The sequence below is a fragment of the Choloepus didactylus genome, chromosome 1 (genome assembly GCF_015220235.1).
Source record: "Choloepus didactylus isolate mChoDid1 chromosome 1, mChoDid1.pri, whole genome shotgun sequence".
Lineage (NCBI taxonomy): Eukaryota > Metazoa > Chordata > Mammalia > Pilosa > Megalonychidae > Choloepus > Choloepus didactylus.
In genome coordinates, this window is record NC_051307.1 from 106,627,917 (window position 1) to 106,640,702 (window position 12,786).

At 46.7% G+C, this 12,786-nt stretch overlaps 1 protein-coding gene across 4 annotated transcripts in view; it reads left to right on the plus strand.

The window, feature by feature from the left end:
• IGF2BP2 (insulin like growth factor 2 mRNA binding protein 2) overlaps positions 1-12,222 on the plus strand; it is a 236,907-nt gene extending 224,685 nt beyond the window's left edge. For 2 of the 4 annotated variants that reach the window (XM_037838915.1, XM_037838927.1), the window contains 5 exons: positions 371-487; positions 5,836-5,910; positions 7,453-7,584; positions 9,409-9,522; positions 10,861-12,222. In XM_037838915.1, the coding sequence (XP_037694843.1) occupies positions 371-487; positions 5,836-5,910; positions 7,453-7,584; positions 9,409-9,522; positions 10,861-10,953 (531 nt within the window). In that variant the 3' untranslated portion in view covers positions 10,954-12,222. The remainder of the gene's footprint in view (positions 1-370; positions 488-5,835; positions 5,911-7,452; positions 7,585-9,408; positions 9,523-10,860) is intronic. The other 2 variants (XM_037838923.1, XM_037838934.1) reach the window with 1 other exon arrangement.
• Positions 12,223-12,786: the final 564 nt, after the last annotated feature.

Sequence of the window (12,786 nt, forward strand, 5' to 3'; positions counted from 1 at the left end):
TACACAAACACCCTCCTTCACCAAATATAAGCTTGAAAGTGAACTTCCTCTTCAGTGCCCCTTCTTGAGTTTCCTAGGGAATAAGTGAGCCTAACCCTGTGAACAGACAGCATTTGGGATCCAACAGATTCAGGGATGAGTTTGTATTTTGATTGTCACGTCTTACTGCCTGGGTTGAGATTCATCACTCCAGAATCACACCTGCAGAGCCTATGCCCAGAGAAGACTCTCATGCACCATTTTGGCCATTTCCTTGGACAGGGAGGGTGGACCCACCATGGGGCTCATCATAGCTCCTCAGTAACTGTTGGGTGCCTGCAGGAGAAACCTCGATTGGAATAATGTCTTCTGTCTTGTCTTGCTCTTCCAGTATCCAGAGCAGGAGATTGTGAATCTCTTCATCCCAACCCAGGCTGTGGGCGCCATCATTGGGAAGAAGGGGGCACACATTAAACAGCTAGCTAGATTTGCTGGGGCCTCCATCAAGGTAAGGCTGCTCTTGGCGGCTGTTTGTATCCCCCCTCTTCCATCACCACCTCCCTCCACTCCTTATCCCTTATGCTCCTTTCAGTCGTAGGCAACTCTCACACACCATCCAGGGCAAAATCCCTCAGGATCTAGAAAACTTGCCTCCAGGAAAACTCCCATCTGCTCTCATCTTTCTCTATATTCCTTCCTTTTTTTATTCAACAAACAACCATATTAGCAAAAAATATTAATAAACACATCATTCAGGTCAGTCCTCTTTGAGTTATTGTTGTCCCGTTCTTCTCAAGAAGGTAAAGCAAAGAAAGGTTGGGGATTTCTCCCAAGCTAAGAGACCAGACTTGGGTGGGGCCATAATTTGTACTTAGCAGTTATCATTGCTTGGTTCTTTAATTAGCATCTGTTTCAAAAAACCCTTGAACTTTGAGAAAAATAGTTTGAATGAAAAGCTCTTTAAAAAGGATGATAAAATCATAGATAAACAAAAACTGATGACATAGCCTGATACGAAGCCCAGGAATGAGCAGAGAGGCTCAGGAAGGAAGGCCCTTGATTTATGGAAATGGTTGTGAGTGCAGACATGGCTGCAGCTACATACTCACATCCTGCCTCATCGAGAACCATCAGAGAACTGAAAGGGAAGGATTATTCGACCCTGGTCCTGCTCCAAGCCCAGCTATCAGCTCTGACTCACGGGCAGAATGCTGAGCACGTCCCAAGCTCCATGAAACACTTTCGGAAACAGAGTTTCCGTTGTTACGTAAAATAATTTGCTACCATGGGACAACCCGGGATTCCGAACAAGAAGTCTCATGACTTGGAGAGAAAGAATGCTTATCCTTTCCCCCAAGAAGAACTGGAATTTCTCCCACAGCAAGTGTGCTAGAGAAAACAAAACAAAACATTCTGAGTACTACAGAATAAAGATTGCAGTGAGTCCATAAAAGAATTGTATTTGGGTAAATCATTTCCCCTCCCAGGCCTCATTTATGTCACCTGCATAGTGGAGAACCTGGACAAGAACCCCAAGGTGGGGGCAGTGTGGAGCACACAAGGCCACTGTACCCCTCAGGCTGGGTGTAGGTGAGACCCTGGCCCAGTTACTGATAGGCAGGTGCTGCCCCCACCCCCAACCCCCTGGGCTAGCTGTACCCCCAAGGGCCTTCCCTGGCATTAAATCCTGTGGTCTGAGATGCCAAGAGATGGAATGACATTTCAACTAAAAGGGACTTGAGGGATCGGCTCATCAAATCCCCCCCTTTTCTTCATCTGAGAAAAGTACGACTCAGAGGTATAAAGACACAGCCAAGGCATGGGGCTAGCTTGTACATGGCAGGAGTGGCTCTTAGATATAAATTCTGCGGACCTGTGAGACATGGAGCACCCCCTGGGGCCAGTTACAGTAGTCACTGATTTCGTGTACCTGATGTCATTTAACCCTCTCAGCTCTGTGAGACAATGATTATTACCTGTGAGGAACCAGGACACACAGAGTTTCGTTGTCCAAGGTCACAGAGCTAAAGGAGGTGAGAGTCAAGACTTGATCAGGATGTTTTGTTTCTAGTCCAGTGGTTTTTTTTTTCCACTGTAGCAGTCTGACTGCTATGTCAGAATCATTCCCAACAGGGTTAGGAAAAAGAGAGGGAAAGGTAGCTGTCAATCCCCTGTCCTTACAAGCCCACAGCAGGCCCACAGTCCATCCCTGTCCCAGCTGGGTTGAGTGACCGGTCACTTTGCTCAGGACTTCTGAAATGGGCACAGAGAGCAGGGCTGCACCAGGGGTCAGGATGCCTCTGCAGACTGGTCATGATGAGACGTTTTCCATGCTGGGCCAGCAATCTTCTTCTCCAGCAGCCTTTTCCTTCCCCAACCCCTGCCTCTCTGTAGCAGTGTATAGGAGGAAAGGAAACTAGGAACGCCCAAGCATGCATGAGCAGAATTCCTACCCTTTTAAGTCAGTCTGGTTTTTTGCTAGATTCCATTTATCGCAACAGGTCTCAAAAGCATCTGTCCCTAAAGCAAGATGGATGATCTCACTAACTCCAGAGAACCCTCCAGTTTCTGCTCTGCCAGTCTACAGGGGCTACCTTTGATGCAGCCAGGGCAAGGAGAGAGCTTTCCACTCACCCATGGGCGCAAAGTGCCAGGCAGGGTTCTGGGAGATGCGCCCAGAGGCCCTTTGGTTACAGGCGCACTTGCCTTTCCTGTAGGGTCTCTGGTCTGCAGACTCCAGGATGCCACATGGAACATGACCCACCGTGTCCAGCCAGGGACACCCGATTCCTGGTCCTTGCTTCAGCACCTGCTTTCTCTGTGAGCTGTGCAGTCTCCTCCCCTCTCTGGGTTCCATCTGCTTCAGTCATAAAATGGGTCCCTCATTCCTGGACTTAGAGGGAATTTCCTGTGGAATGCCACCCCAAAACTGTGAGAGTACATGTGTAGCTCCCATACTTGCAGGCTGAGCTGGGGAAAGCCGGGCAGCCAAGAGATCAGGGGTTTCTTTCAGAATTGGAGTGAGGCAGCCATGAGTCACTAGGAAGTGGACAGAGACAGCAGGACTGGTTTGGTCAAAATGAATCACAAGTCAGCCTTTTAGCTCTTCTCAGTTTGGGTGGCAATAAGAGCTGGGAGCCGCCACGTCCACTATCTGACCTCTCTTACTCTGAGACAAGGACCAGATTGAATGCTGGCTATAGGTATAGAGATGGAGGTAGTGGTTCTTGCCAGCAGTCTCAGGGCCAGTCTGTCTGTGGCCTGCTGGACAGTCTCGATTCCTTGGACACAGCGTGAGCTGTATTTTTTGGATGGGGCAGCTGCTGAGATGGCTGCTATCTTGCCGTGTGAAGGCTGGCACGTGGCCTGTCCACAGCAAAGGGGAATGTCCCAAGCAGCTCAGTCACTGGCAACAGAAGTCTCACATTCATCTTCATGCTACAAAGTAATCAAAGCCAAAGAGCTCTTCCAAGATCTCCTCAGTGGGTCCCTTCTTCTAGCTCAGGGCACAGGTCAGAGCACACCTGGGATGCGCATTCACAATAAAGCTAGGACAGCAACACAAGGGCCCTGGAGCCATGGATGGAATGTGGCTTAGAACATATACTGAGAAAAAAATCTAAGTAAATCCTGCAGAAGTGGCTGCCTTCCTGAGGCAGCCCAAGACGGGAGAGATTCCGTGGGCCAGAGATGATAAATGCCTAAATGTAACATCATTGGTGAAATGGTTTTGTAGCCACTGGTTTTGTTTTGCTTGAGGAACACCAAAACCCTGTAATTGATCGTGTTTCTGTTTTTACATTGGCTCTTAGAAAGCGTAGAAGCAAATCAGTGGCCCAACCTCAGTCTGTGGGACTTTATGGGATACATTTTTTATACTAACCTCACTCCTGACTCATCTGTACATTCCCAAATGGCCGGTTTACTTTGAACTCATTTTACTTTTAAGTAGGTTTACTTTTGCTACTTTTTTGTTTTGTTTTGTTTTTAAAGCTACTTTAAATCTTTTCTGGAATAAGGCAGAGTATGCAGAAAACAGATATGTAATAATGATCTTTAACAACAAAAAAAAAATGCTCCAGTGGTTTCTTAGACCTTACACAAAAAGCATGAGCAACAAAAGAAAAAAATAGATTTTAAGACCTCAGCAAAATGAGAAACTTTTGTACATCAAAGGCCTTTATCAAGAAAATAAAATGACAGCCTACCAAATGAGAGAAAATATTTGTAAACCATTTATCTGATAAGGGTTTAATTTCCAAAATCTTTTAAAAAAAAATCATACAACTCAACAACAAAAAGACAAACAAAATGATCAAAAGACTTGAATAGATATGTCTCCAAAGAAGAAACACAAATGTCCAACAAGTACATGAAAACATGCTCAACATCATTAGCCACTAGAGAAATGCAACTCAAAACCTCAATGAGATACAACCTCACACCCACTAGGATAACAAGTGTTAGAGAAGATGTGAAGAAACAGAACACTCATTCATAGTTGGTGGGAGTATAGTATGGTACACCCACTGAGGAAGACAGTTTGGTGGTTCCTCAGAACATTAAATACAGAATTACCATACGACCCAGTAATGCACTTCTAGGTATATACTCAAAAGCATTAAAAGCAGGAACTCAAACAGATATTCGCACACTGATGTTCATAGCGGCATTATTCACAACTGCCAAAAGATGGAAGCAGCCCAGGTGTCCATCAACAGATAAATGGATAAACAAAATGTGGAGTATACGAACAATGGAATATTATGCAGCCATGAAATGGAATGATGTTCTGATACATGAGACAACATGAATGAACTTTGAAGACACTATTTGAGTGAAATAAGGCACACAAAAAAATGACAAGTATTATGTGATCTCACTGATAAGAAATAATTAGAATAAGCAAATTCATAAGGTCAGAAGCTGGAATACAGGTTACCAGGGGTTAGGAGGATTAGGAAATCCAGAGTTAAAGCTTAATTGGTACAGAATTTCTGTTTGGGGTGAAGGAAAAGATTTGGTAATGCAATGGGAGCACACTGTTGTGAATGTAATTAACACCATTGAATTATATATCTGAGAAAGGGTGAAAAATTAGGTTGTATATTTGTTACTAAAATAAAACTTAAAAAAAAAGTTTGCTCCATCCATTAAGTTGTGTTAAAGGAAATCACACTCAGAAAGCGAGAGGTGGAAGGAAGCACTGAGCTTGCGCGGTTCAGCCTCCACACTTCACAGATGAGGGAACAGAATTTGCTCAAAAGCACTTAGTGAGCGACTTAGGGGCTGGAAAGAAGGCATCCCTGTTCCTACTCAGATGCTGTCAGATTTCTGATTCATTTGCCGTGGAGGAGGTGCTCCTAGCCAAAGCTGCCCTAGCTCAGTTGTCATTCACAGCTGACTGCCTGTGTGAGCTCAGAATTGGAGCCCAGCTTTCCTGCAAGCTGGGTTCCAATGTAACATGGCTGTGGACTAGTGTTTCCTCTGCTCCAGGCCCTGAGTGGGTTGAACGGTTCTGTACTACCCTCTTCTTAGAGCTCTTGATTTCTGGTTATTTCCTAAGATCTGACTTGGTGAAAGGAGGTTGGTGCTCAGAACAGGAATAGGCAGTAATCACAAACATGCTTGTGATTCTCCCTGAGTGGCCAAAGAACCAAATCTGGTATTGGGCATTACAATCATGACTTCCTAAAGCCCAGGTGGAGGGAGCGTGGTGTCAGACAAAGCACCAGCTCCAAAGTCAGAAACCCTGAGAGTTCTCTCTCACGAATGTGCCATCCACTGAGACAAGAAAGAGGGACTTGGGAAATGCAACCAAGCACCAGTATTTTCCTCTTTTCCTGTGAACTGCAGATTGCCCCAGCAGAAGGCCCTGATGTCAGCGAAAGAATGGTTATCATCACTGGGCCACCAGAAGCCCAGTTCAAGGTCAGTACCAAGGGCCACCTCAGCCCTGCAGGTCCTGGGCACAGGGCAACAACCCGTTAGGGGAGCCGAGGTCCTGGCTGCATGCAGCACCCACCTCGGAAGCGTATTCAAGGCTTTTCTTTGGAGACTCAACCTCCAGTTCCCTTCCTGCTGCTGCCTACTAATCTCACACCCACCCTTCTTCCCACCTCCAGGCTGCACCTCAGTTTGTGCCCCCTACTTAGCAGCCCGCCATCCCTTGTCTCCCGTGGAAAATTAGATCATCTGTCAGTGCCCAGTTCAAATGGCAGCTCGTCTAGGTTATCTCTGACCCCTTAGCCATGGTTTTGAGAAAAGGTATCTCGGACTCATTTAGTTATTTCTACCCTCTTGGCTGTAGGGACATTAACAGAGGGTATAAGGGGAAATAGCATGGTCTGTTGGAAGCTCTTTGGTGAGGTGCATTTGCTTTGTTTTTGCTCCCTAGAAAAATTATAACTTGGATTTTCTAAAAGTCAGGAACACATATTTATTTATAAAAGTGTAATCTTTATCATTATTAATATTTAAAATTTAGCTAAGAAGAAGACATCAACACATCTTGAACCATTCAAGAACAATAACCCTTAAACTAATGAATGGAGAAACAAAATTTACAATGGAATATTATTTGGCCATTAAAAGGAATGGAGTACTGATAAATATGCTACAATATGGATGAATCTAGAAAATATAATGCCAAGTGCAAGAAGCCAGACACAAAAGGCCACATGTTATATGATTCCATTTATATGAAATGTCCAGAATAGGCAAATCCGGAGGGACAATAGATGAGATAAGTGGTTATCAGGGGCTGGGAATAGGAAGGAATTAATTGGGACTAGCTGCTAATAGGTTTGGGGTTTCTTTTTGAGGTGATGGAAATGTTCTAGGATTAGATAGTGGTGATGATTGTACAATGTAGTGAATACTAAAAACCACTGAAGTATACACTTTAAAATATATTATGCAAATTATATCTCAATTTTTTAAAAGTTAAAAAAAAGAAAGAAAACAAAACCTTGAGGTGAAGAGCACTGGCTTTGGAGTCAGACACCAAAAACCAAGAGCAACTCATCAAAATCTCACCACCACCTTCACCTCCATCCTTTAATAACCAGAGGGCTGAACATACAATGGTGGGAGGGAGTTAAGAACTCCCTGAACAAATTCACTCAATCAGCCGAGCATTTATGGGTGTGAGGGATATGAAATACGACAGACCTATCCTCTGACCCTGACACACAGAAGGCTTCCTGGAGGAGGTGATCATGTGCAAACCCATGAAAGCACAAGAGTGTCCATGCATATCTTAAGAAGTGCAGTAACTTAATATGGCGGGCATAACCCCTTATCGGATAGCAGGTCTGAGAGAGAACTGAAACAGGGCACACTGCTTCCGGGAGCCTCTGACCCGGATGAGTTTTGGGGGTGGGGGTTGCCCTGACTAACTCCCTTAGCGGCACTGATAATGCAGCTTGACTTGCATGGCTGAAAGCTACCAGTCATGTCTTGCTTTCTCAGGCCCAGGGGCGGATCTTTGGGAAACTGAAAGAAGAAAACTTCTTTAACCCCAAAGAAGAGGTAAAGCTTGAAGCCCACATCAGAGTGCCCTCTTCTACAGCCGGCCGGGTGATTGGCAAGGGCGGCAAAACCGTAAGTCTGCCCCATGTTGGCTTTGTCACCTGGGGTCAGTTCCCTGCCCTGGCTTTGACTGGCTTCCTTCAGACCCCCATTGGCTCTTCTCTCCAAACATATCGTTAGGGTCTTTGACCAACAAAGTGAGCCTCTCCTGGCTTCTAAACCCTATGGGGAATGAAGATCCCAAGGACAAATATGTAATCAGCATCTCTCCAGAACATAGTTGCCCAAATCCATTGTGCTAAGCCAGGCACCAAAAACACTGGGGTCCTGTTCCCAGTAACAGCATATCTCAGCTGCATGCTGGAAAAGGAAGGTCCCACTCCCTGAAGATGAGGAAACTGTCTTCCACCCCTGTTATCCCCACACAGAGCAGCAGGTAAAATAGGAAAGGGGGTAGAGTCCCACCCAGAGTTCCCACTAACCACTGTCTTCTAACAGGTGCCTCCAAGGGCCGTAACTCTCTCTCCTTCTGAGTCCATTTTCTGGCTCTTTCCCAAACCTGGTGTTCTCCTGTAGAGGCGCTATTTTAACAGCAAGGTGTTGAGTGAGAAGGAACTAGTTTTTTAAAAAAAAAAAAAAAAAAATCAAGGTTTTCAACGTGAAGGTGGCAGTAATGCTATGTAACTTGAAAGATGCCAGAGAACAACTGAAAGCTGCAGGAACAGGCAGGTCCTGTCAGACACAGGTGCATCCTGGAGTGCGACCCACCCACCTGGTGGGGCAATGACCCCTGAGAGTTCCAGTAGAGTCTGCTTTGTTGGGGGGCAGAAATTGAGGAGGAGGGGGCATCTCTAGAGTCCTGAGTGTGTGCGTGCTTATATGTACGTGTGCTTGCTGTTCTGTAAAGTTCTTGATGTCAAAACTCAGAAGAATCAAAACCAAGTTCTAGACATGCCGAATCACGTTTATGCAGAGGACTCAAGTCACATGGAATGCAGATTATTCCCCATATCCAGGAACATGATCAACATCCCAGGGCACCCATGCTGATCCCCTGGCAGAGTTGGGAATGTAGGCAAAAGCAAGCAAATAGTCCATGAGAGAGTAGAATGCTGAGCCCGTGTCATATGTGGCTATTTTAAGACCAGTCACTGAGTTTTGTGAGCCCCCTAGATGTAGTCATCTGTCTGCTAAGTACTTGCTGAACCCACTGGTGTGCCTGGCACCCTGCCAGGGGCCAGATGTCAGGGCGGCCCTGTGGGCAGTGCACGGTCTGCTGGGAAGTGGGCCCTGTGGCGCAGGTGGGGAGGAGCCCTCGCTGGCAGCAACTGAGTTTTAGAAAAGGGATGATCATCATGGGTTGGAGGCTCCATGGGGGGGGGGGGGGCCTGCTACAGAACCTTACAAGCAGGGAGAAGGGATAACAGTCCAAGGTTAGGGAGCAGCAAAAGCAGGACTTGGAGGCAGGAATGAAAATGAAGAGTGGAGAATGGTGCAGGGCCTGATGAGAAAGTCAAGTTCACATTGGTGAGTCAGACAAGAGGAGATGGTTGGCTCCTGGTCGGCCCAGGAGTGAGCATGTCCAAGAGAAGTGATGTTCACATATGGCTCATTGGAAAGTTGGGGTCATTGTGAGCCCAGGCAGGAACTGCATTGACGGGAATTCAGGATAAGAAAGGTCAGGCTGAAGCTGCCCCACAGATCCAGCAGTTGGACTCTCTCCTCCTGCCACTGAGCTCCCTAGAGCCCAAACCAATATGGCCCCATGTGCCAAAGTGGGGAACCCCCCGGAGGTGCCCTAGGAAGGAGAAGAGACACAAGCCTCCTTGCCCTCTCCCTCCTGCGCCCACTACATTTGGGGGCCCATCCAAGGCACTGCCTTTTCTCCCTCCACAGGTGAATGAACTGCAGAACTTAACCAGTGCAGAAGTCATCGTGCCTCGTGACCAAACGCCAGATGAAAATGAGGAAGTGATTGTCAGAATTATCGGACATTTCTTTGCTAGCCAGGTACCTGTGCTGTGAGGGCCCCTCTCTTCTGCCAGTTGCTTTTCAGTTCTCTGTCCAAGCTATTGGTGGCCACAGGCTCTGAACACCCCCCACCCTCCAGGTGGGACCTCTCCTTGGTTCTTCTTAGCTCTTCACCCATTTCCACTGCCTGCAAAGCAGGGCAAATTGTTCCACATCTTCTCACCACTGCTGTCCTCAGGCATGCTAGGGGAGCTCGAGGAAGAGTATGGAACTTTTGAGTCAAGCAAATTTCAAGCCCCTTGGAATACTAAAACATGAGGTCTCGGCTCCCCTCCCGGCCTTTCTCTGCTCGGAGATACCAGTCAAAAGCCCATTCTGTGCATTCCCCAGCCGGGGCTTGAGTGCTTTCCTGAATGCCAAAATCCACACTTAAGGGTTAAATGCTAATCTCCAAGGCTTCCATTTCTTGTTTCTCTCTCCTCTCCTTCTCCACCTCACCACCCCACCTCCTATCAGGACACAGGGCCTCCCCATGGAAAGGCAAGCACCTCGGCATAAGTTGGCTTGGTTATCTTTGATGCTTTTTGCTGGTTGGCTTTGGGGATAGAGCACTCCCTGTCCTTGTCTTAAACTAGCAAAGACAAACAGTATGAGTTTGCCTTGAAGCTTTGTCTAAGCTGTCAGCTTGCTCTTCCAGGCCCTGTACCTGGGCCAGGAGACCTGAATCTCTGGGAAGGCAGTGGGGGTGGGAGAGCCTGCGGCTCTGCTACTCCTGACCCCATTGCCCTTTGACAGTTCTACCCGATCTCCTGGCAGTCAGAGCCCTTGGCTACACCCAACTCCATTTTCTCATATCCCAGCTCTGGCAGGGCCCCTGCCATGGGAATGCTGGGGCTGAGGGGTGTAGGGGGCCAGTTCAAGTCCATGCATCCTCCAGTTGTTCAGGGTAGAGTGTCTAGGCCCATTTCTCCCTTCCTTCCCCCTCCCATTTGCCATCCGTCTTTCCCAGCGGTCACATAACTCTAGAAGAAGGCAAGTGCCACAACGTGAGGAGTTGTATGTCGTTTGCTATCTGACCTCTGCAAGGCTCTCTGGTCACTGGCTCCCTGGGGCTGCTTCCTGGACTACCTGCCCAGCAATTAAATGCAACCTTATCATCCACCCAGCAGCTTTGTGTGTGTGGTAGAGGGGTGGGGGTTGAATCTACAGAGAAAAGGCCCAGGAATAACATCCCCCCGCCCCGAGTTAGGGGCTCAGGATACATAACACTTCTCTGAGCTTAGCCCCCTCCTTCCCCCACCTCCCAGACCCTCCCCATACTTTTCTGAGAACCGGGTTCCTTTTCTTTCCCTTTCTCCCTCCTCTCCCTTGCTGCAGACCGCACAGCGCAAGATCAGGGAAATTGTACAGCAGGTGAAGCAGCAGGAGCAGAAATATCCTCAGGGAGTCGCCTCACAGCGCAGCAAGTGAGGCTCCCACAGGCACCAGCAGAACCATGGATGAATGTAGCCCTTCCAACGCCTGACAGAATGAGACCAAACCCAGCCAGCCAGATTGGGAGCAAACCAAAGACCACCCTGAGGAAAGAGAAGTCTGCGGAGGGGGCCGGCCAGGGACTCCGCAGAGACCCTGAGATCGACCCTCAGGGCTGAGGATGGAGGGAGCGGACTGGTCTCCCCAGTTCCGCACAGCCCGGGCGGGCCTGGCCCCATGGCAGGGCTTCTGCGGGCTTCCCCGTTGCCCCCGTCCCCATCCACTCGGAGCTCTCCTAAGCTGCCACGACGCTATCCCTTTTAGTTGAACTAACATAGGTGAACGTGTTCAAAGCCAAGCAAAACTCACACCCTTTTCTTTCTTTTTTTGTGGAAAATAGTCTCTGTACATGTGTGTACATATTAGAAAGGGAAAGATGTTAAGATATGTGGCCTGTGGGCTACACAGGGTGCCTGCAGCGTTAATATATTTTAGAAATAATATATCAAATAACTCAACTAACCCCCATTTTTAATCAATTATATATATATTTTTCTTTTTAAAGAGAAAGCAGGCTTTTCTAGACTTTCAGGAACAAAGTCCTTCTTTGGGAGGTCTCACGGTATAGTAAGGAACTTCAAGGCCACCCACACAAAATTCACCCGGAGGGGACTCTCGTCAAAAGGACACTCACAGCAGTTCTGGATCACCTGTGTATGTCAACAGAAGGGATACCGTCTCTTTGAAGAAGAAACTCTGTCTCTCTCCATCCCTGTCTAGTTCATATACCCATTTATCTTTGCTTCACAGGTTTTAGACTGGTTTTTGCATACTGCTATATAATTCTCTGTCTCTATTTATCTCTCCCCTATCCTTTCTCCATCCCCATTCTTTTTAATTCCCTCATCCCTCTGTCTCAGTTCCCTGTATCTACACACCCAACCCCCCACTCCAGACCCCCCATCCCCTTGTACCCACCTCCCCTCACCCCCACCCCCCGGCAAAGCAGTACTCTGATATCACATCACACAAAAGGAACAAAAGCGAAACACACAAACCAGCCTCAGCATACACTTGGTTACTTAAAAGAACAAGAGTCAATGGTACTTGTCCAGCATTTTGGAAGAGGAAAACAGGAACCCACCAAACCAACCAGCCAACCAACAAAAATTCCACCAAGAAAGAATGTATTTTGTCTTTTTTACATTTTGGTATATAAGCCATCAGTATTCGGCAAAATGATTTCTTTCTTTAAAAAAAAAAAAATGTGGAGAAAAATAGAAATTTACTAGAGGTCGTTGGCCCAGGGCGTTAAATTTACAGATTTTTTTAACGAGAAAAACACACACAAAAAAAGCTACCTCAGGTGTTTTTTACCTCAGCACCTTGCTCTTGTGTTTCCCTTAGAGATTTTGTAAAACTGATAGTTGGAGCATTTTTTTATTTTTTTAATAAAAATGAGTTGGAAAAAGAATAAGATATCAACTGCCAGCCTGGAGAAGGTAACAGTCCAAGTGTGCAACAGCTGTTCTGAATTGTCTTCCGCTAGCCAAGAACCTATATGGCCTTCTTTTGGACAAACCTTGAAAATGTTTATTTAAAAAAGATAACAAAGAAAAACACAGAAAATATTGGAGATGTCCTGAATTTCATAGGGTACGTGCCATTAGGGCTTTTTGTGCTAAAGGATGACCATGAACTGGTTTATGTGAACAAGCCATTCTACCACCAGACTGCAATGCCAGTTTCCTTTACTGCAAACAGTGTTCTGTGACAAAAACAACAAAAAAAAGAAATATATCCAGCTAACAAGATTCCAGTGTCTTGGTC